Below are 24,146 nucleotides of genomic sequence, written 5' to 3'. Positions count from 1 at the left end.
TGTGTGTGTGTGTGTGTGTGTGTGTGTGTGTGTGTGTGTGTGTGTGGCATGAGTATCAGATTGTAAAATATGACGGGCAAAAATTAAATATACAAAATAAAACAAGGAGCCATCACATCGTGTGTACATACAAAAAAAAGAAAAAAAAAACAAATATTCACCTATATCAAAATGATCACGTATATCCTAACTTTTTCTTCATCGATGTGATAAATAAATTTAAAATAAAATCTACATATAATTACTCTCAATTTTAACATATGTAAACATTGAACGTTGCGAGACGTCTGCATTAATCGCTTAAATAATACAATATTAATATAAATCTAACTAATATCAATAAAAGCCACTGATTGTTACTAAATTAAAATAGAAAAGTAAAATCACAGATTAGATACATACACAATAGATGTATACTTAACTCTCTTGTAAATAATATTCAATAATTATTCGAAATATAACATATTACACAATACAATTATTAGAAATAGAAATACAAAGAATTCCATAATTTTTGTTTCAATGCGCTATTGTTCAAAAAATAGAACATCGGTAACACATAAGAGATTTAATTTAGGATAATTTGGAAAGTACGCCTTATGTTCCTCTTAATGTAAACTTTATGGGTAACATGTAGCTTCATTTCAGCGTGATTTGATTCGTATAAATTCGCGTAATTCGAAACGCATAAAGAAGGTAAAAATTCAACATATATCTCATATAAAATTGCCGTCAATTAAAAAAAAAAGTCAAAATATATAAGTTCATTGATGGTTTAATATATATTAAAATCTCATCTCACACTATTTAAAAAATTCACAACTCTAAACAATTGACAAATATATACAATTCAACGAACGCGTGATATAAATATATGTATGCTTTGTTCTCTCATTTCTTCGATAGAATTAATTCATAATGGAAATGTCGTCGAAATAAAAATGCAAAGATCATTTCTCGTCAGATGCAGACAGAACCACGATTGGGTCGATCTAATTTAGTGGAAATGTAAAATAGAATTGCGCGTCAGTTAGTCAGCACATGAAGGAGGACAGTACGCACTCCCCGGTTGTCGCTCATGTACAGAAATTCAACTAAACGATATATATTAATAGGTATACACACACATATAAATATTTACAACCCATTAAGTTCTCCGTATAATTTAACGACGTATGCAAGATAAAACCTCGTGCTGTCGTGTGTGTATTAAGTGTTACTCTCAGTGGAGTGCTGTGACCGTAATGACGAGTAACAGCCTTGGCAGACCCTAACTGGCTTTAAAATACCGAGCCTGGATATCTTGGACTCGAATCGGCTGCATCTGTGTGCGAATGTAATTAGCACGGTTGAATACACACATATACACAGCGCCGAACACCATCAAGATCTGTGACTTCACGATTCTTGAGACTTACCTCGAGCAGAATACCTGTCCGCAATTGCGACAATGGTGCCTCCTCTCGTAAAGATTGAATCTGACGCCGCAACCGACGCACGAGTCCGCGCCCTCATCTTTCAGCCAATGATCGGCGACCGTACGTCCGGGTTGCTCGCACACACTCCACGAGAACACTCTGCCGCGGGTGTCGCCCACGTACACTGTTCTATGATCCCTACGAGTCGAGGCACAGCTCAATTTATTCGACAACGACGCATAAGATGTAATCAAACGCATGTATAATCGCACCGCGAGCTTGCTGAAGACACAAGCCAGCAACCCATCACTTCAAACGTAATTTCTCCTGAATCTATCTCATAAGCATCATGGATTACTATTACACGGAATAATCCATACCTTGATACCGCTAAAGCTGTGATAGACGCTGGTTCTGCATTGTCCTTGCGATCGTAGGCAGTATGCATCGTCAGTTTGCTGCGGAAAACCAACTGTCTCTGCCACTTGAAGCCGTCCCGTAGAATATTCTGCGGATTGATCTTCCGCGGCTTCGTGTCGGCCTCGGTGACCATGACGAAACTGTCGGTCAAACTGGTGTCGCTCTTGCTGGCCCTCAATGCCCCCTCAGAGTCGCCCGGGTTGCTGGCGGACTCACTGTGTGAAATACAGTAGAGCTGTACTTCATGATATCACAATCCTCTTCTGATATCAGAGACAACGTTACCTGGTCTGCGTGCCTTCGCTGTCGGCCCGCCCGCCGCCCTCGCTTTTCCTAAACATCGGATTCCCGCGACTTTTCCTGCGCAGCACGACGGTAGACGCGTGATTGTTCTGAGGCGACGGTTTGTTGCTCGAGCCGTTGCTCGACTCGTTATCGGAGCACTCTTCCTTCTCCTCGTGAAGCCTAGAAGCTTCCTTGGCATTCTCCGCCTCAGAGAGGCTGCTCTCGGAACCGCTTTTCATGAGTATACCTTTAAGAGAAGGTAAAATTTCCCATTACAGTCAGATTTATTAATGTAATTTTAAATAATGAATTTCCATTTTTATTTTGCTAAAAACATCTAAGGGGTATGGAAGTGGATACTTTCCGAGATATTTTACATTATATCTTGATACCCTTTTCAATATAAAATATGAAATATCTCATTATATATATATATATATATATTATGTGTATATATATATATACACATTGATAAAGAAAAATCAAAATACAGTAACACTTACCTGATCCCTCGGCGGATATACTCATTTGCTTGACTAATTCATGGACTCTCTTCTTCGTCGTTTCGGTTTGATTCTCTTCGTTACCCTGCCCCTCGTTCTTCTCTTTGGCGACCACCACCTCCTCAGGCTTCTCCTCCTCCGCAGGCACTTGCACGTAATCCATCGACCACATCTGTATAAACAGACTTCTTGCAGTCCAAAGATCACGGATATTTTTTTGTCGTGAAGTGTTCTTAAATGTTCTCGAGTGTTTTTTTTTGTTTCCTCTGAAGTGTCGAGTATACGAGAAATACGAAAGAATAAGAAAGATGTATCTTACACGAGCGACACCATCAGTGGAGCCAGTCATGATTACGTTCTGAGAATCCCATTCGTGAGTCTGACTGAAGGCGACGCACAGTATTTGCTGCATTCGGTCCGCGCGGCCGACGCATGTGTTTACACTCGCCAATTCTTCGCCGTTGATGCTCCATACGTGTAACCACGTGGCCGCGCACGTGGCAATGTCCCCCTGTAATATACGTATTCTTTGTTTAAACATTTATCGTATAACTTTTATAATATCACAACTATATTATAGTATTTTATAAATTTACAAAGAAAATAAGAAATTATAATCAATTATATATGTACTATAATATATAATAACTATATACATATATATGTATATACATATATATCACTATTTTACTTATTTCACTTATACGTGTTATTATTATATATTTATATATTTATAATCTTATGTATTATCTATATGTGTACTATATATACATATCTCTAAATTTGTATAGATGTGACTGAAATGAATACCGTCAATTCGTTTATGGCCACTGCAGCCACCGGTCCCGCATGGCCCCTGAGCTGTCGCACGAACAAGCATCGGGACAAGTCCCATATGATGGCGGTACCGTCGCGTGATCCGGATACGATGACATTGTACGCGGGGCTAGACGACAAGCAAGTGACCGCGTCGGTGTGTCCATACAAGCATTGTTTTATGGACAGTTGTCGCTTGGCGTATTCCCAAACGGTCACGACCTACGAGATGAGCGTGAATTGAAGATGACGAGCGACATGCGTATGATAGCAACGGAACGGAAAGAGACACTTACAGAGCTGGTGCCAGCGGTAACTATCAGTTTGGAAGACGGGCAAACGCACGCTACTATTTCGCCGCTGCTCTGCATCATCGCCTCGCCGACGAAGATTGCCTTGTCGCTGTCGTAGTTGCCTATTCTGAGGGAATGATCGGCGAATCCCCACGCCACGTACTTGTTGTACGACGGCGGGATCAGCGTCTTGTTTTGCTCCACCGCCAGCACAGCTTTGTCCACGTGCAGTATCTGTCCGACCGGGCCCTTGAGTTCTGTTCGACCAAGTTAGAAGATGTTTGTGAGTACACGAATCTTCAAATTCTAGTTGATCACGGGACGAGGTCTCGCGTACCTTTGATGGGCTGTAACGAAGGTTTCAAATTATCGAGATTATGGAAGAACAATTTGTCGGACGTGGTGATGCTCAGACCGGGGGTGATCGGTCCGGGATCTATGACGCTGGTCCTCTGCGACATCTTCTTGGCTGGGTGCGGCTTTTTGAACAGTTGCTTGGGTATCTGGCCGAAGTTGTTGATGAAGCCGATAGTCGCGTTTTTCTTCAATGGATCGTCGATGCTGCAATCGTGAGAAGTTCATTGAAGACATTTCATCCTAAGCAGTCGACGCACGATGAGAAAACGGTATCTCAGAGACGTCTAGTCGAAAACTCAGGGAAATTACGTCGAGTTTGTACGTGTTGTACTGACTTGTAGATGTCGACGTTGCCCTCGTAAAAGAGATGGTGGAATACATTGACAGCTTCGACCGCCGCGGGGCCGTTCTGCTTGCAGCCGAATATCAGGTCGATCCACTGATGGAGATGCTGCGACACGTAGTCGCACTCCAGCGCGAGTCTGTGCACGCGGATAAATTCGCGAGGGTCTTGCTTCGCCCAAGGTGGAAGAACAATATCGCCGAGTTGAACACCGCTCTGCTTAGAGCCTGTAACAATATCACAAGACGCGTGAGGAGGAAAAAAGAGAGAAGAGGAATCGAATTTATAAGCGAATTCGGTCATCGCGTCGGTGCGCATCGAAAATTGCTACACAAATGAAGTTATTATTTACATGTAAAAGTGTATAAACACTATTGAATAATCAAATATCAAATCGCTTCTATCATGTCACTTTAGATATTTTATATGTAGCTTTTAGTACGCATTAAATCGATACGAGTGATCGAATTCACCATCGGCTTGACGGCCGACATTCACCTAAATCGAAGTGATTCGAATTGACAAGGAATTCCGGTAGGTAAAAGAACTCCGGGATAAGTTCTTTCACGTCCGCCATGTTGTGCTTGGAGGCTGACAGCCACGCTTCCTTTATACTGTTGAACATCCTGTCGGCCAAGTCGAAGTGCCCGCCCTGCGAACAATTTCAGCGTGATCGTGCGTGCAACGACCAAGAGGACAATTCGTAACGCGCTTTCGACCTGGCACGAACCTGCAGTCGGAGGAAATGCTGCGTGAACGGCTCCATTCTCACCAGGTATGAGCACACTATCATCGCGGACGAATAATGCGTACCGTAATGGTAAGGAGGGGTCTCTCCGTGCGGGTCATCCCACTCTTTGTATCTGCAAATCGATTTAATTAACATCTTCATATCTCTGACACATTGCGGACATAGGACTTACGTACCTCTTTTTAAACTGCAGCAATCGCTCGGGGCTTTGAGCGCCCATGGGCTTGCTGAAGTCTCGAAACGTCGACGAGTCCGTGAAATCGAGCTCCTCGCTGTCGTAATCGGCCAAGATCCACGGGAAGATTGGATATTGCATAAGATCATTGTAACTACGCCCCGCCAGGGTGTTCAGATGCATCAGGTATTGGAAATTCGATATTTCTCCTCTCTAAGGAAACATTCCATGTTTAATCGAGAGCGCGAACAAGTCGAGAATCTATATTTCATATATCATCTAGCTATTTAATGTAAAATATTCCTGAGATACTGATATAATAACCACAATTTTGTGCACAAAACTGCTTCCCAAAATATGACGAAAAATATATGTCAGTTCGATCACTTTATAATAAATATAAAATGTTAATTTCTTTTTTTTCAGTATATATTGTGTAGAAATGATATATTTTACTATTTTCACATTGAATATTTCGACGAATAATCGACAAAATGACCTCTATATCAATGATTGAAATCGTCACTCCTGTATGGGTAACGAGCAGTCCACGTGTTAACGGAATTACCATCGTACTTACCACCCATCTCTGAGTGACCGAGGTCTCCCCGATGAGATTCGAGAGCAGGCCGGTGGCCTGCTCGACGTTGGCTGTGCGTTTCTGGCCAGCCACGGATTGCTGGGCGCTGTCGGCGATCGCAGTGGCGACGTTCATAAATCTTTGGTAGACCTTGTTTCTTACTTTTCGCGGGAAAGCCAACAGGTAGTTTCTGCCGTCGCCGCTGAACACTTCCAGCGCCATCGGTTGCAGCAGGTATCGTCTCTTGTGCACTTCCCTGCGAACATCGCAACGTCACAAAGACCCGGCCTGTCGCAGACTGACGTGAGTACAAAATCTCAATTTCGTGTCTCGATGGACTCTCACCTGACGTCTTCGTAATTGAATTTGGAGCACTGCCTCATCGCCCTGGATCTTCTCGGGGAGCCCGGTGACGGCAAGATCGGCTCGTACGCCTCCGGCAAGCTCTCGATGTCTCTGATCTCTCTGGACTTCAGCAACGTGAACCCGTCGATCACATAGAAGTGTTCCTTGCCGAACAAGAGGATCCCCTCGGTCGTGTCCAGACCCTGTATTCGCGCGCATCTGAACATGTGACTGATCTGAAATGCGAGATCGTCACAAGGCAGCTGTCCTGAATAGCGTCAACACGGATATTATGTCTCGTGATTGCGACCTTCTCGTGCTCCTCGAGCAGACGTAACAAAGTTTGATTGTCTGGGACAGTCTGATTGTTCTCCTCCTCCTGCTCGTTATCCTCGGGCGCCTCGTCCGGCTCGCTGGCGTGGCGCTCCAACGTGCACGGGACCATCGGTGGCTCGCTCTCGGTAGAAGCCTCGTTCACATTTAACGGTGTGTCGTCTATCACGGGGTCTCGTTCGCGCTCGAACATTCCCGACGAGTTGCCTAGTTGCTTCAGATAGTACTCCTTGCTGTCCATGCTGGTCGCTACTTTGTACTTTAGCTGTTTCTGTACGGGTGGTAAAGTAACACGCGTCTCAGTGTGGCTGTCAGTGTCGATATTATCGGGTTTGGAATTTTTGCTCCAACGCGCAGCTTTGATGCGACCTACTCACGTTATCAGGGTGCTCTAATTCAGGCCGATACGGATAGTGTATGTAGAAGAGCTCGTTCTTCATCATCTTCTTGCGCATTCTGCACGGTCCCTCCGTCATGTCTAACATCCACTTGTCGAGTTTGGTAGATGTCGGGGGCCCCCAAAGGCCGCGTTCTCGTGTCAATTCCGTCTCGGTTTGCAGCCATTCCTAGGAAAGGCATGTTTCTTAGAGCATCGATCTCGCGTAAATTTCAGGCTGTCTCATCCGACGAAGAGACTAAACCGTCTTCGAAGAACCACGGAAGAGGATTTATTTCTTACTTGATACACGTAACGCTGAGTGTGCAGATTGGTCTGCTGGTGCTGCAAACGTCTCACCGCGGCGAGCTCCCTGACCAGCGCGACGTGCTGCTCCGTCCACTGGGCAACGGTGTTCTGATGCAGTCTGAGTCTCACCCGCACGGACTCCTCCTTCCGCACCTTCGTCCTGCTCGCTAATCTCGTCAATCCTCCGGTCACCTTTTGGATTTTCTACCGGTTTTTTTACACGTTCGATTAGTTTCGACAACCCCTAGCATTCTTAGCGATTCAATATCCTCATAGATCGCGAGTCCCAACGTACCGATTGGATCTGATTGTGAAGCTCCCAAGGGACCCTGTACGAGGCCCTTCTTTCCAGAACCACATAATTCAGCCAAAGCTTCGACGCGGCTTCGTGCACCTGCTCCCTCACGATCGACAATTCGGGCGCCCGTTCGTTAGCCACAGGCGCCGACAGGGTCACCTTGAAGACTTCCTCTATGGCGGGCTTCTTACACACGTACAGCTCCTCCCACACTCTCGTCGCCGCTACGGCCATCAGATTGTGTCCCTGATGAGACGTCAGCCTGTCGTCGCTGGATTCCACTTGCGGATTCACGTGCCAGGTCGTCTTCATGTTGGTGTCCAACATGATCTTTATGTCGGCCGTAAGTTGCAACAGGCAATACGTCAGGCAGCCGATGAACTCCAATTCGTGATTGCCAGCACCGAACACTAGTAATCTGCGAGAAGAGGGTCATGTCCGGTCAAGTCCGGTTGGTCCGCTTGCCTACCGACGGAACGTAGTAGAGGTGCAGATACAATACCTATGAGTAGTAAGCTTATGTAATGCCTCTAATACGGCCATTTGATCGGCGATAGAGTCTGTCGCGCGTGACAGTAAGAACAAGATCGTCCTATTCAGGCAGTGATGAAGGCCTTCCATGCTGACGGCACCGGGCCGCCGTTTCGCTTGGCCGATCAGCTTCACGATGAAATCGAACACCTCGTGCGGGTCTTTCGTCAGAGCGCCTAGAATTTCAGAAGGCAACCTTGTAACTCCCGACTCATATCGAACGATAAAATCGTATCTCTGCACCGAGTGGAAGATCAATGAACGCGTGTGAGCCGGACACCAATCACCTTGCCACAGTTTGTCGACTATTCTGGCTGCCACGTAGCACACGTTGTTGGTGATATTATTGACCGATCCGCCGGGAACGACGGGCAACGCAGCCTGTTCTCCTATGAGAACGTCCGCGGCCAACAGATGTTCCATCAATATAGACAACACCTCTGTCTGATAGCGCATCTGTTGGCCCGTCGACGCATGTTCCGGCCACGCTTCCAGAACCAGATCGATCGCCGGCGGCGACTTCGCCGTTACCGGCAGCGACAGGGAATCGACGACGATGACCCGCAGAAAGTCCATCACGAACTTCTTCGCCGGATGGTTCGTCAGTCCGACGTCCTTCGACGGCGATCTCACCAACACCGGCTCTTGCTGCAACAAACGTCCAAACACCAGTGTTAACATTTCCCAGGGAATGAGATGCAATTATTCTCTCACTAATCAATTACATTTCACTCTTATCATAACCAATTGCGTGATTTTATTAATCAGTTAGTAAGACACACTGTATTCTGTAATTGGTAGTGTTATTTCAAGTTCCCGACACTCATTGCTTTCGGGAGCCAACGGCGATACGGTTACCTCGTCGGCAGGGGTGCTGGCGCCGCTGCTATCCTGACTAGAACTCGCGGGTTTCGGAAACAAGGTCCCAGCTAAGGCACCCAGAACTTCCGCGGACATAAAGACTTGCATGAAGTCGGTGAAATTGTGGTAGAGGAAGAACAGGAATTGTATTATTGTCACGGGATAATCGTTCAACCATGCCGGTAGCACTTCGGGGCTGTGGAAATAAACAGATACATTCGCGCTCGCAATATTCGGATAAGTCGATCGGAGCTCCGTTTGGTAATGTTAACTCACTTGTTCGAGTGACTGTTTAACATAGTCCGCACCATAGCCAGCAACGTGACCACCGCTTCGGGACAGAGGTTAATTCTGCTAGCGAACGACGACAACGTGTGATTCGCTGGGACGCCGAACATGAAATTCCAGACGTTGTCCAAATCAAGCTGTCAGCAATAACGCAACGCCGATTAATATCACTGATATTCTCTCTCTCGTGTCGCGAGAGACGTTCCCACCTTCGAGTCGGTAGGCAGCAATTTCACAGGCTGTCCCATCATAAGAGCGATGAAGAGGAAGTACAGTTCCGGGACGAGGTCGATATGTTGCGGAAGCAACCAGCCCAGGTGTTGAAATCCCGGCACGTGTAGCCCAGACGGCTTAATTTCGCCGGTTGACATTTGCTGATGGCAACCTACGCGCGTTATAATTGTAGCAGATCAATATTACGCTTACGTATGTAAGATTATTAAATATTTGTCCAGCGGGAAATAGAATCAGACTGCGTTAGAAGGAGGAGAAGCATCACACGTACCGAGTGCTAGTGCCATTTTGTTGTGATCGGTATGTCGCAGCCAGCCTCCGTTGCTCGTTCCCTCCTTGAATTTCTGCAGGATCGATTGTACGGTGCACCCCGCGACGAGTATGCGTAATCCCCAGACAACCGTCGTGCTGTGGAGACCAGACTGCAGGAACAACAATACCCAATCCAGGCCCAGAACCGTGGCTACCTCTTCGCACATCCTGTACAATTTGCGGTATAATACATAGCAATACCAGCTTGACACGCTGATAAAAGCAACGAGATTTAGACATTCGTACGATCTCCCTTACTTGACATTAACTTTGCATCCGTTAAACAACAACGAGTGTAAAAGCTGCAAGCAACGGTTGCGCAGAAGTATACTCTCGCCTTCCCCGTCCTTAATTCCTTCTCCTTCCCGAAGGATCAGATGCTTCTCGGGACACAACGGCAAGGTAGCCACAATAAATTGCCCGAACCTGAACAAAAGAATGAGATACGATTGTAAAAACAGTTGCCCTAATATGTCTATCTACGCGAATGAGGAAATTGCTCACCATAATAAATCAGCTTGTCGCGGTTGGCTCAGTAATATGCTGAGAAGCGCCAAAAGGATCTGCCTCGTGCTGCCTAGTTTCACGTCGCCTAAGATGTGCAGTAATTTATGCACCAGTTGCAAGTCCCTCATCAGTCGCAAGTTAGTCCGTTTCTCGCTGGACTCCGCTATCAGCTCGTACAGGTGTTCGAGGAGAGACCTCAGCAATTCTCCGGGTGCTTCGTGCCACACCTGATAACGATGTATCGTGGTAGTTAAGTAAAAGTTGTTCGCCCCTTAATCCCATTAGAAATCGAAAAACCTATGGGCTCTCAAACCTACCTGCAAATCACACAAGAGGTCTTGGAACGCCGTGACGTTGGGTATCGCGCTGGTTTCTCGGCCGCTATCGACCGTCCCGACGAGACTGAACGTCAAGTGCAGTATGTGACTGTTCAGCAGAGGACACTTCCTTCTCAACAGCATCGCTAACGTCTGATACCCCCTCCTGCGATCCATCTCTTGTTGGGCCGCTTGGTTGGATCTCACCACGCAAACTAGCGCCTTTACGGCCGCATACAGAGATTCTACGTCCTGGGCCATAGCTATCAAACCTGCGAGGACAAATTTAAGATCGGCTTCAGCCCCGTCCGATTGACTCAATCGTCACCTCGATCGCTCTCAGTCGTACGTACCTAATAACACCGAACATCCTCCTACGTTGTCGATCATAGTAGCTACGGGCTTAGGACTAAATACACGAACACCGAGATAACCGACAACTACACCGCCTAATGCTCTCGCCGGACCGCTGAGGTGTCCCGCGGAATTATGGAGAACTCTGATAGGGGTGGCGTTTTCGTGGGATGACATGCCGAGCTGTAATCAGATTTTAGATCGCGGAATCTTTCCGTTTGCCTCGCCTCCGAGAGGCGAAAGCTCGAGGAAAATCGAGACGTTCCTTACCTGTTTGGCGATTGATTTGTTATCGGCTCGACTGTAGACCTTCCTGATCTTGGCTAGGGTCAATTGCGACATGGCCTTCGCGTTCAGGCCAAACACAACCTTCTCTTCGGCCACGAGGGCTATCAGAGGTTCGGGACCTGCGATAACGTTACATATTAATGATTGTTAATGCGAAGTATGAATCGTACCTCGTGGAAGTATCGATAGTAACAGCGTGTTTATATAGGTACCGCTCAATTGGGGAGCTTGCAAGCTTCCCATGTAATGCGGTCCTAGCTTGAACAGAGTGGCGATATTCTGAGAATTAAACACTTCCTCCACCAAATGGCACGGCCCTTGTTTCCACGTTAATTTGGAATATCGGCGCCAACAGGGCGGCGTGCCGATGTAGCCGTAAACTGGAGAGGCTACGGTCAAATTGGCCGCTCCACCGCCGGCAACTTGTGAGATATAATGAAGCTGAAAGCGGATACGATAATTAGAGGTACGATTGTCGCTTAAACTGTCACTGAATTGATAAGTGATCACTTTTAATTATCGCCTAAATACAAATTTTTGTATAGGTAAGTAGAGTAAAAAAATGCTATATTAAGTTCTACATCGATCAATTTCTTAGTTAGGCAGGATCATGTATAGGATATATTTAGGACTCGGAATTCTCTCCTTGATCCAAACTTTTGTTTCCCCCTCGCACCAACTGACCCTGCTTTCGGTGATAGTTACCTTCTGACTGTGAATATGTTGGCCGTCCAAATACAAAGAGAAACTCGAGTTCTTAAGAACAGCGCGATTCAGCACAATCGCGATATGATGCCATTGTCCTTCGTGAAGCAAGTCCGGACACCAAACTCTGGCACCGCATTCGCCAGTTCCGTCGGGCTCCCACTCGCCCGTATCTAAATAAAACATTGATATACGTTGCATCGCCTTTTAACGATACTCGCGAAAGTCGATAAGATATAATACGGAATGTCACTCACTTTGGGAGATAAGCGTCTCCTGAGTGGAGACGATAATAGCTTTATCTCTAGCACTAAGAACAGCGGTCAGGCAAATTAAATCTTTCGCAGATTGTGCGGATTGTGGGGTACGCACCAGCGTGAGCAATCTCACGCAATGAGGATCGGTTCTCGGATCGCTAAATTTGTCAACACATATCCACGTGCTGTACGTTAAGCCGGTCTGTGGTGGGAATAACCTGTCGCCTGAAATCATTCGTGCATTCGCAAGCGTGAGAGACTTGTGTCGTCCGAGAAATTCACATTTGTATCGCATCAAGTCCCGCCTCTTCGTTATACTTCAATCTTCAATTTTACACAACACAACTCACACGTAGAACATTTAGTCGACATAGAACTGTATATTTTACTTTTACTTAATTATCATAATCGTAAGGTCCACGGCACGCACAAGAACGTAAACAGTAAGACGCGAGTAGTAAGCAAACTGACCAATCAGAGTCAATTATTGTTGGACTATACGTAGAATAATCGATGATGGTTGGTCAGAATTGTTGTGCGTCCTAAGGGTACAAATCACGGAGGACACGCCGCTTACCCGAGCCAATTCCGCCCAATACGCTGTTGTCCGCGGCGACTACCGTAGGCGGGGTGGTGCTCTGCGGTGCTACACTCGGTAGATACAAGCAGGCGAACCCCTCGGCGCTCATATCCAATTCGACGAAGGGCGGTAAGGTGCACGAGCCATGAGCTCGAAAATCTTTGGGCGTCGTCATCGACACCAGTGTCTTAATGCGCGTCAGAGGGACAGGCCCTCCCCTGGGTTTGTTCGGCTCGATATCATCCAGCGAGATACAGCACAACGGGTCGCCCAAACGCAGGAACTCCCTGGAGAAATGAAAGTGTGAGCGAGCGAGGCTCTCCCGCCGCGTCCTCCACCCTTTATCGTTCGTTCACCTCAGGTCCCTCGGTTCAAGCGATTGGGCCGCGAGTCGCTCGATGATGTACTGCAGCGGCTGGTGGAGCGGATGCGTCTCGTCCTGCAGGGCGATCCTGCCCATGGACAAGAGCTCGCCGGCCATGCCGGCCTCGCACATCACCTGCTGGTTCCTCTCCGAGCGTACCAAGCTCTTGATGATCTCCGCCACATACAGCTGCAACGCTAGCGCCATTTGCGGATTAGACGGCTCGGATATAGACGGGAGTAGGTGAAGCATCCCCACGACTATGCCGGGATGGACGACTATTGGCTCGGGCGCGGGCGGGCTTAGATTCAAGGAGTTTATGATGCACCTCTTGCCGCTGCCGGGAGAATCGAAGGACTTTTGTTGCTGAAATCGATCGCGGTTAGATCGCGTGCAGGAATCGCGGCGAAATGCTGAAACGAACTCGCGGTGCGTACCTCCACGCTGTTTTGCTTGTGGCTCGGGGATCTTATTCCTACGTTAACTATGTTCGGCTTGTCGAAGGAGTCGAGCGCCACGTCGTAGAGCAGACGCAGCAGCAAGCACGCGTATCCCAACGTCTTTGGCATATCGTCCGGAAACACCGGTTCCAGCACGCTCCCGGTGAACAGCGATACCAGCATGTTGTGGTAATTCATGGTCGGTATCATGTCCATCTCGATAAGTTTCGTTTGCGTCGAGAAACAGCCGAGCAGGCGCAGGGTATCGCATAAACTGGACTGGCAGATCTGCGCCGGGGAGACCAACGTTATTTTCACAACGACTTGATATCAATTATCGCCGGCACATCGGTAACCCCTTTCCTACCTCGTGATGGAAGAATTTCGCGTTCGCCGGCTCAAATCGCATAGCCGTACTTATGGTATGAAACACTACGTATAACAATATCAGCAACTGGCTCTCGTCCTGCATAGTTCTCTGCACGATATCGTTGCAAGGCTCGGCGTTCTCCGACCTCTGCATGCCCAATTGACCCTCCAGGGACACCAAGACGGACATCACGTATACGAAGCCGCCCACTTTCCGAAACACCGTTCTGGTCCTGTGTGATTCACGTAGACAGGTTAACAGGGACTGAAAATGAAAATGGATCCGTTAATCGTGTCGCATCTCGGCGAGTCCGAGGAGAAACGTCTCAGTGGGAGGTTTACTTTTAATATATGCGTCTTTAAGATCAAGGCGTTGGGTGGGGCCGAATGCATTACTCCTAGCAGCGTCGCCATGTCGTCATCACCGCCCGCACTGAGTATCAGTTCTCTCACGATACCGAGCGCTTGGTACCGGCAATCCACGTAGGGCACTAGATTGTGAGCGCAACGCGCGCCCCCGCATTCCCTGAAGACGTTCGCATTTTGAACATTACTCGCTAACAGTGTTGTCAAAGCCTCCATCACTAAGGCACCCAACCGTTCATCCTCCGGGCATATTATGTACTCTGAAAGCACGCGAGGGTTCTCAGAACTTGTATTTGCGACACGACATGGGCGAATGATCTTATCGGCGCATTCTTTATCGAACGAATGGTAATCTCTTTAACGGGCTTTACCTAATCCTTGATCGATGGCGGCTTGCTTGTCCTTGAGTAATGTCGCGTAACGGTGGAGGCAAGTCACAAAAACCTCCAGCATACCGACTTCTCTGTAAACGTCTTTAAATATAGTGTTGTGTCTGAAACGGAATCACGGCGGTTAGAACGTAATGTGTGATCCCGGCTATTCGCACGAGCCTTCTTCCGTCTTGGGATGAAAGTCTCTCGGATCATCCTTTGGAGGGTTACCTGAGTATATTGAGAAGAGTCTCCATACACATTATACTGCAAGCGACTGAGTTGTTGGTCTTCAGTAAAATGGACAGGGATATGAGTTCCTTGCACGGTACAAAATTCAGTTGGAAAACAATGAATTCCAACAGCTGAAAGAATTTCTCCTGTATCTCCGGATTCTTCAGGTGGATCTTCTCAGCGAATTGCGACAAGGTGTTCTGTCCCTCGAGGATGAAGTAATTCGCGTTGTCGCTGTGATACACGCTGGATATAGCGTCCAGTATAGTGCAGCACAGAAGCGGTGAATTGGACTTCACGAATACCGACTGCAATACTTGGAACGCTTGAATGTTCCGGACGCTTCCTCCTGGTGGTAAAGTGTAAAAATACGTGATCAAGTACGTCCGATGTTGACGTACGATTCATTTCGCAGGACGTGTCTCTCTAGATTTAGAAATCACCTCTGTTGCTGGGCTGTGGCAAGGAGAATCCGAGCATTTGAAACAAAGATCCCATACTAGCTTGACTCGGTTTTAGCTCCGTATGGCCGCACATTGTCAAAGACGCTAACATTAGTACCAAATTTCGAATCGCATCTTGCGCTTCCGCTCTACCATCTTGCTCTAATCGCGAGGGCGCGTGTCTGTGTACAGAAACGGTTGGTTTGTCTCGCATACAGAAATAATAACCGTTCGCAAAAACCGTTTGCTTACTTTAACAGGAACTCAGACAAGAAGATGTAGCCTTGACAGGCGCGAAAGTCGTCTAGCAATGTCTGAGAAACCTCACTGGAATCTTTTAGAAAACAGAACACTGTCACGAACATTTCTACAACTTCTAATGGTGCCAGCTCAGGTACACGTTGCATATTATCGATACAGAGTGCTATGCATCCTTTATCTGGAAGATAAATGAAACGGTGTAGCCAGTACAAAAATGATCGTTCCGAGATCTGAGAAAGCACGAATTATTAACGAGAGTCCGATGAAACGTCGAAGCTCACTATGTATGTAGGCTACTACGTTCTGCGTAAGACCGTGACGGGACAACGTCATCAAAACTTCCGCGGCACTCTTACGCCACATAACATTATACTGCGGACACCAACTGGTTATTGCTGAGAACAATAAGGTGAGATCGTCCTTACGGGCAAGTTCTTCCGCGGGATACGGATGACTACACAATCTCACCAACAGCTGCAACGGAGAGAGCAAGTTGGTCGAAAGAGAGAGAGACGATTGAATATCTCGGTTGAGCGGGGGGAAAAGCCACTTCTCGAACGAGATCGTTACCTGAACAAATATTTTTTGTAATAGTATCCTACGTTCTCTAGGAGTAAATTCACTATTAGCGTCGGTAATATCAGCGTCCTCCTCGTTCATCTCGGGCAGATCGAAGAAGAGATACAAACATTTCACCAAAGTCGACGGAACCGAGGCAGCGGTCATGGCCTGAGAAAGACGAGCGGTGATGTACATACAAGGACCGGTGTGAATATTCATCGATTAGAAAGATCCGATATGTGTACTTGTATCAAAGAAGTATCACCCGCCGCCAGCAAGTTCAACGCGGACAACAACATCCAGCCGTTGCTCGACTCCTCGCTGTTCTCAATCTCCAAGAACTTCACGATGGCACAACTTGCCGTCTCGGTGCTCTGATTGCTCGCCCTCCTCCTGATTTCCGACACCATCAATCTCGAGACTTGTTGCGTGAATGCCAGAATGTCCCAGAACTTTTCGTTCATATCCCCCGATGGACTAGATCCGAATACCTGGAAGCACGGAATGTTCTCTTCGTGATTGTGATGAGGAACGGCACTACGGTAGGTGTAGAGAAAAAAATTCTCGCGAAATTCCACGGTCGGTTCTTTTAAACGCCGAAACGGAATTTTTACACCCTGTATCTGATCTCAAAATACCGCGGTTCGTATTTTATGCCAGACACGATATATTTTTCACGTAATATCATTTGCCTTGTAAAAATAGGAGAAGAAAATAAAATACATATGTTCTGCAGGAAAGGACAGGATTGTATAAAACGTGTGAGTACAAAATGATGTCAGATTACAAAAGGATGGATTGAAGAGTTAGGAAGCGGTAGCGAGGAAAAATGGAAAAGGATGTGGGAGTTGATGAGCTAAATCAGATTAAAGGTAATATTTTGAGGAAGTTTTGGAGGAAGAAAGACAAGAGGTTGAGAAAGAGGAGAAAGAGAAACAGGAATGAGAATTGATATATGAAGGATGTCGAAAGGTTGGATTAAGATGGAAGTATAAAGGAGTCAGTAACAATACAGTGATAGTAGATGTATAAGTTAGAATAAGGTAAATTGGATAATGTAATGACACTGTGATAAAATAGTTAATAGCATCAGATAGAAGAGTGGAAATTTAAATTGTGAAACTCAGCAGACTAACTGCTGCGATCTTGGGATAAGTATATAAGTAAGAAAGGGTTTAATATATTTTTGAAAGGTTTAATTTAAGGTCTGGACGGATGAGTGTTAAGAACTGTTTTCAAGCCCGTTCTTCTTCGCTGAACTACTGTACACTTATAGAACTTAAAAACAACCAGATATACCGTCGAGACTTGATGGAAGAAAGAGAAGAGAACTAGTACAAGTTAATACAGCCAGTTCAAATGGGAAACGGATCTTTTGCAAACCAGGCTTCCCTTCTTGGGGCATTGTAGCTAAAGTAACCAACGTCCATCTATCTGTTTACCTTGCAAAACAATGGCAACATGTTGTACAATTTGTCGTCACGTTCAGCATCAGAGAGAGGATGAGGTGGATGCGTGTACTCGGAGAACAGCTTCTTGAGGTGCATCAGCCCCAGAGCAGTGTGCTGAGGATTGGCGCCCCCGGCACAATCGTCCAGGCTGCCGGTGCCGCTTGAACCCATGCCTCCGACGCTGGTGCCCCCTCGTAATTTGCGCATTATGTTCATACTTAAGATTTGCTGAAAAAGTTTCGAGTTCATCCTTAACACACCTATGGCCTACTATCCCTTGAGCGTTCTTCCAGAGAACAACGGACAGTGTTTTCTACGATTAACTACGAAACGAAAAGAGAAATCGAGTCCCAAGTGGCATCGTGACGCAAAATCCGCGAAAAATCAACTGTTTATCAGCACTACGAACAACAACACACATGTCACTCAATTAACACTGAAACTACTGCCGCTGCTGCTGCTACTACTAATGTCACTACAAACAAGTATGAAAAGTAGCGATAATTAAGGTGCAGGAAATAATCACACTATACTATTTATCAACTGTCATATATGAGTGCTGCTGAGAGGGAGAGACGAAAAAAACAGGATGAACTAAACTGCCCAAGACAGCTGATCAATACACAAGCTGATCAATGTAGGAAGCTGATCGATATAAGAATACGTTATCTGAACGAGCGGATGAGGAAAACTCGTCGTCGTCGTCGCGTGCTCGGGCGAGGAACGACGCAAAAGAACGGGATACGCGCATACTACATAGGCGAAAGAGAGATTAAGGAGAGAAGGCGAGCGAGGATCAAACGGCGGGGAAGAGAGATGCAAGCGCGTATCGCTCGTCTTCAGGAGCGAGCAACTCTCGGATCGACATGCGGCGCGCACGCACGGTCGTCACAGCAGCGAGATACGTGGTCAGCGGTGCGGTCGGGAAGTACGGCTGGCGATAACGTGTTCCAATAATGTGACCGGGGGGTGGGAGGGGGAGGGGAGTTCTCGGGCACTTGTCTGGTGCTAACATTGCGAGTGTTAACATGTCAGGCTGCGTGGAGAGAGCGCGGTGAAAAATGGTTACACGCGCGAAACGACCGCTCCGGCATCGGACGGCTCCGCTGCTGCTGCGTCGTCGACGTCGACGTCCGGTCGTCGGAGCGTTCTCGGCCGATCTCGGCCGGCGGTCAGCGCGTACGGATCAATGACATCTCGCCGTTCATACGTCGAGCATCCGGCTCGATATTTACGTCCGCCCGCCCGCTCTCAAAACGTCAGGCCGACGACGAGGTGCCACACCACGGCGCGAATCGCCATACACACTCGTACACACACGCGTGTATGCATTCGTGCGTACACATACACACATACTCGACACACACACGCGCGCGCACCACACGTCACGAAACCGCCCACGAGCGTCGACTGCGGTTTAACGAGTGACAGGCGCGCGTCGCGTCGCCGCTCGTGGCTACGCGCTCGGAAATTACCTGGGACGCGTCTCCGGGCCGGGGAATTCTACATTTTCTGTCGGCAAATCGCTCTCGCCGCGAGAGACTTTAATATTTCAGTGATAGCGGCCATCTTCGTGTTTGACAGCTTACTTTCGGCGCACGTCCAACGCGATACGTCGATAAGGTGGTCACGTGACCGTCGGCCCCGCGGCTGCGCGACCGCCTAATAATTCGCACCGCACGGCTTTTAAAGGGACGTACTTTAAAGGGCGGATTCTTCTTCTCTCGGCTCTTCTCTCCGAACGCTGATAGAGGCGAGAAAGCAGCGGAAGGAACGATGATACCGCCTCGGTCTCGGGAAATTTCCCGAAGCTTGGAAAAATTCAATCTCTCGCGATCGTATCGCAAGGGGAAAATCAATTGAATCGAGAGCGTGGTAAAGTAAAAGCAGTCAGAGATAAGGCGAGAGGACGAGAATCGGTTAACGCAGAATTTTATTTACATTACATTCCGTGACTCCATTGGGAATTGACATGAACTGCAAATATGTTTACAACTATAAATAAAAGTTGCAGGGAGAGCGAGATTGAAGGTGCGTTTGTACGAGACTACTCTCTCTCTCTCTCTCTCTCTGTTCGATATTTACAACGTGCGCTGGAAAAACTCTGAGATTTTCCTTTGACCGGTCTTCCTCGTGGGCGATCGTAACGGGCGCGATTCCGGCAAACAGTCTTTTATGATTTTCGCGGATTCTTTGTCGCTCAATTCCCTCAACAACGACAATTCAGATTTGATCTTCTTCGACGCGTCCCGAGGATGCTGGATAATCGCCTCTCGCGAATTTAAGGAATTCACGTCGCCGCCCAAAGAATGTGATATCTTATCATCGATTGTTCTCATGGGCCATTGTTTCTCATTCGCGTCCGTTTCTCGCAGAGCGTTATCTGCGGAACGATTCTCGTACGCACCTCCGTTTCGCGAATTGTTTGCTATCTCCTTCGAGTTATCCTTCTCGTTGCCCAGACTTTCCGGCATCCCGGGTTTCTCGTTATCGTCATTGTCGTCGCTATCGCAACTCGTTAACCAATTCAATATTCTTTCCTCTTCTGCCACTTCCTCTTCCGGCGCCTTCGAATAAAGGAAATACCGCTTGTTCTCGACGTCTTTCCTCGACGCAGGCGAGTCTCGGTTGCTCTTCAGCGACATGTCCCTCGGACAAACGGCGAAGTGGTTCTTCGACGTGGAATTTTCGGTCTTCGTGAAATATTTACTCAAGGATTTCATCTTGCTCCGGTTATACAAGAAACGATAAAAATCCGAACGAGCGCTCGATGACGCGGAATCTCGATGATACTCCGACAACATTGAGAAGATCCGCGCTGCGGAAAGAGATGAAATTGATGGTGAAACATACGAACATAATCGAACTTCTCCTAATTACAAATTACTATAATTAGTTATTAACATTCTCACCTATGTCGACGTCATGTTGGATCAGATACGCGTACATCGTCGCCACCTCGTCCCTCAGATTCGTGTCTCCGAAAGTGAAGTACACCATAGACCGACCCGCGACCGCGGCTGCCATCAATTGTATCAACACCTTCAACTTCGGATTCCCGTGAAACGCCCCGCACCCCCAGTTCCCCGTGGCGATGGCCGACAGATTCTCCTTGTTGACGTCGGAGCCGACGAATCCGACGTACGCCTGAGACGTGGGAAACACATTTCCTCGCGTTAGAAGACCAATTCCAAAATAACGAAGAATAATGCGTTGCGAGAAATTGTTTTTTTTATCATCTTATCGCTGATTGTATTACGATATACATATCTAATCTAAATAAACCCAAATCCGTCGGACTACATATTTACATCGTAACTATACAGACCTTGTTAAGCTCACGAGTCACGTTGCTAATGTTGAACTGCAGTGAGGACTGTTTGAAATAAAGGGCGTCAATGGCAACGACTGACGTCATACGCCTGCCGCTACTGTCCCTCGGGGTCTCATCGACGAAATCCCCTTTCCACTTGAAGGTGCTACTGTAACCTTCGTATTTGCTGTAACGCTCGATACCACTGACGATAAGCGCCTCTGTATCGTCCAACTCTTCCGTAACCAGCATGGTGACCATAAGTTCCGGACATATGACGAACCGTATCTCTTCCTGTACGCAGCCTAAGCCTAGCACACCGCCACCGACGTACCTGTTTCAGTAAGAAATAAAATTAATTGGATACCAACCTCCTCTTATTGTATAAATTTGCCCTTTTTTTAATGTTTATCTACATAATTTTCCTTCTACAATTTATCATTTATATAATTAAATGTGATATGTAATACGTAATTAACATATAATAAATAAGCCGGTATGTAATTGAACAATAAATGCATATACATCTGAAAATAAAACACGAATACTCACTTATTCGCAAAGTCGACTTGGAGGAATCCGGCTCCTTCGTTTTCGATCGTACCTTTACTCGTTATATGCAACGATGGTAACTTCTTGACTAAAGAATGCCATTTCGGGCAATCTTCCGGGGGAATGTAACGTCGCTCGATCGTTATTACACCTTCAGGTACTGCTCTATGTAAAAATCGTAACGTAATTCGAGTTCCACGTCTGATCGCCAATGTTCGTGTGAACAAACTATACAGAGCTCTTACGCAAAAGTAAGAAGTGATTGTATTTGGAAGTTGTACCCACCCTTAGATGTTACTCTCCTGAAATAATGGAAGAGACATTTGATCTTCTCCATCACCGCAGTACATCGATTATGCTTCTCCTCGTTATAAGCGGCGAACAATCTGCAATATGCAATCAATACAGTGATTAGAAGTATACATATGTAAAATATATTCGCGAGAAGGATCCAAGAAGGATATTCCACCGAATAATCCGATGATATCGGACCGTTCGAATTGTTGTACCTGTTGAAATTAATATGAGGATACGATGCATATTCCGATTGCGGATTGCTGGAATTGCGTCTCGGGAACGTACAGAAAAATGCGTTCGCCAGCAGCGAAGCGACTTGCAATTGACTCAGGCTGATGCACCCATTGGTGTGGCGCTTCAACAGGGGAACCGCGCCGGTCAACAGCATAGGAAGCTGCAGAGCGAGCTGCACTATCTTTGGCATCAGAGTCTCGAAGAAGATAGTCGTTTCCTCTTCGTCCATTATCTACGCGCAAGATTGAGTGAATTAGAATCTTCGAATTTACCATCAACCAGCGTATCGTGTGTCGCGCGATATACCTCTGAGAAGAAATAATGGAGCGCCGCGAAATTCCAACGTTGCGCGTATATCTGATTGTACGAGAGTATAGCCTCTTCCAATTGCTGGCTGGAGAGTATGCTCCTGAGCAAGGCTTCTTGTATCATCTCCCACCTATTTCGGCAACAGCGACTACCATTTCTCTAAAAAGGAGATCTAATTAATATCAGAACAATTAACTGTGATGAAACAGAACACAGTATCAAGCGTTATGATATGCATATTGCTAATAAAAATCAAGTCTGTTGTATGATGACAGTATATATGGCTTCTTTTATTACAGAATAATGCGTACCTGTTCTATGGGATATAAACTGTGCGCTGAATGTGGCATTCGTACGTAACCCTGACTCCATTTATCCAACTGATGTGAAGGATACGGTCTTGGCGGCCCACGTGCAGGTAACGGTAACTAACTCGGAGAAAGGATCACAGAAATCAGATATTGATGTTTGTGTAAAATTTATATCTAGAAAAAACCGATGTTAGTGTTCAATTTTAAATCTGTACCGTGAACAATACTGTGTGATGAGGAGAAACAACAACCGGTGGGTGTTCCTGATGTTCATATACGCCAAGACCTTTGCGTATCTCATTCATGCTCATACCTTTCCATTCTGGTATATCATCCGAAGGCTCAGGCTCGTTAATACCAATAGACATGGAACTAGCTTTAAAAAATTGGACATTTGAAAATATTTAAAGTTCAAGATATGCATATATAAGAGGATTTCATGAATAATATATAAGTGAGTGTACTTATAATCCGTATATGTAATACCACTATATTGCCAGGTGAGAGAGAAGTCCTGTCTCGAAACTACGGTGCAGGAATATATATTTTCTTCTCTTTCTGAGTATATTGTGAACATAATACACATATGTTGAATTAACATCTCTGCCAATAGAAAAATAAAATATATTTCAGCATATGTATATCCATATATATATATAATTTGATAGCCATATCTGCACACTACTATCAAAATATACACATCTGACATTGTCTATCCTTTGCTTCTGAGATGAGCTTTCTCTTATAGACAGCATAGGACGACTGGCAATATAGTAGTATTATATGTCCAAGCCCCCCTACAAGGGATATAGCGTCAATGGAAGAAGAAGAAGACTTACAATCTGAGTTGACAACGTTGTTTATGCCTGTTGATAACTCTATATCTGAGAATAAATCCGCGGAGAGCTCCTCGTCAAACGTTATTTCTGACTCCGACATCTTCTTTTTCGTGTGTGTCACTGTAAAATGCGCACAATACAACTTAAAGTCCAAAGAGTTGATAATGTTTGTCACTCACCCGTGAGAAGAGTAAATTACGATATCGAAACGACGCGTAGCATTTTAGCAAACATCACCGGAGCACAACTGGATATAAAGCACCTCACGATAAATTATTATAACGATAGATTTATCAACAATTTCTAGCTTTGTTTATCAGAACCGTAACCTACACATGAATTCATATTTTGTAACGCTACTATAGGTAGCGTTACGAAACACATTTGCATGACTGTTTGACACTGGACGCTTTTATTGGCTACACATCATCTTGAAATATTATCTAATGCAAATATCTTATGATAATATATAGCCAATGAACGGCTGTGTGTCAGCACAAGAGGTGTAAATGGAAAATACCCCTTGATTAGCCATATTGGGTCTATTCTTTTTAGTTGGATTGTCTATACTATTTCAATAATGTGCGACATTGAA

General features: G+C 46.2%; 2 protein-coding genes across 5 annotated transcripts; both read right to left on the bottom strand.

The window, feature by feature from the left end:
- Positions 1 to 805: 805 nt before the first annotated feature.
- LOC106742461 (WD repeat and FYVE domain-containing protein 3) lies at positions 806 to 19,367 on the bottom strand. 4 transcript variants are annotated; one of them, XM_014615399.1, is made up of 47 exons: positions 19,172 to 19,367; positions 17,688 to 18,171; positions 16,491 to 16,736; positions 16,255 to 16,413; positions 15,966 to 16,158; positions 15,676 to 15,862; positions 15,424 to 15,605; positions 14,978 to 15,329; positions 14,747 to 14,868; positions 14,352 to 14,635; positions 14,008 to 14,274; positions 13,638 to 13,928; positions 13,193 to 13,566; positions 12,834 to 13,123; positions 12,257 to 12,481; positions 12,000 to 12,172; positions 11,507 to 11,735; positions 11,277 to 11,413; positions 11,006 to 11,189; positions 10,653 to 10,924; positions 10,333 to 10,562; positions 10,087 to 10,254; positions 9,788 to 9,996; positions 9,492 to 9,667; positions 9,271 to 9,419; positions 8,992 to 9,190; positions 8,421 to 8,781; positions 8,105 to 8,309; positions 7,600 to 8,020; positions 7,299 to 7,508; positions 6,997 to 7,185; positions 6,597 to 6,890; positions 6,287 to 6,522; positions 5,942 to 6,197; positions 5,363 to 5,574; positions 5,166 to 5,298; positions 4,934 to 5,087; positions 4,428 to 4,662; positions 4,073 to 4,296; positions 3,739 to 3,992; positions 3,437 to 3,664; positions 2,946 to 3,137; positions 2,627 to 2,798; positions 2,124 to 2,370; positions 1,799 to 2,053; positions 1,419 to 1,616; positions 1,210 to 1,324 (listed from the first exon to the last, which is right to left on the bottom strand). In XM_014615399.1, exons 2-47 carry the CDS (start codon positions 17,943 to 17,945, stop codon positions 1,210 to 1,212), a joined length of 10,347 nt encoding a protein of 3,448 aa, XP_014470885.1. In that variant the 5' UTR covers positions 17,946 to 18,171; positions 19,172 to 19,367. The 4 variants fall into 4 exon arrangements, with proteins under 4 accessions (XP_014470886.1, XP_014470885.1, XP_014470887.1 ...); XM_014615401.1 differs by having other exon boundaries at positions 17,688 to 17,924; XM_014615402.1 differs by lacking the exon at positions 19,172 to 19,367 and adding an exon at positions 18,710 to 18,951 and having other exon boundaries at positions 17,688 to 17,924.
- A 244-nt stretch (positions 19,368 to 19,611) lies between these two features.
- LOC106742465 (poly(ADP-ribose) glycohydrolase-like) lies at positions 19,612 to 23,950 on the bottom strand. Its single transcript, XM_014615410.1, has 11 exons — positions 23,731 to 23,950; positions 23,552 to 23,671; positions 22,928 to 23,088; positions 22,713 to 22,829; positions 22,399 to 22,560; positions 22,071 to 22,324; positions 21,847 to 21,947; positions 21,562 to 21,721; positions 21,025 to 21,343; positions 20,609 to 20,843; positions 19,612 to 20,514 (listed from the first exon to the last, which is right to left on the bottom strand). The coding sequence occupies exons 2-11, from the start codon at positions 23,649 to 23,651 to the stop codon at positions 19,778 to 19,780; spliced, it is 2,346 nt and encodes a 781-aa protein (XP_014470896.1). The 5' UTR covers positions 23,652 to 23,671; positions 23,731 to 23,950; the 3' UTR covers positions 19,612 to 19,777.
- Between the last annotated feature and the right edge of the window lie 196 nt (positions 23,951 to 24,146).

Source organism: Dinoponera quadriceps, unplaced genomic scaffold, assembly GCF_001313825.1.
Source record: "Dinoponera quadriceps isolate SergipeBrazil2010 unplaced genomic scaffold, ASM131382v1 scaffold113, whole genome shotgun sequence".
Taxonomy (NCBI): Eukaryota; Metazoa; Arthropoda; class Insecta; order Hymenoptera; family Formicidae; genus Dinoponera; species Dinoponera quadriceps.
Note: the sequence above shows the minus strand (reverse complement) of the source record. Positions and strands in the feature narration are given on the sequence as shown.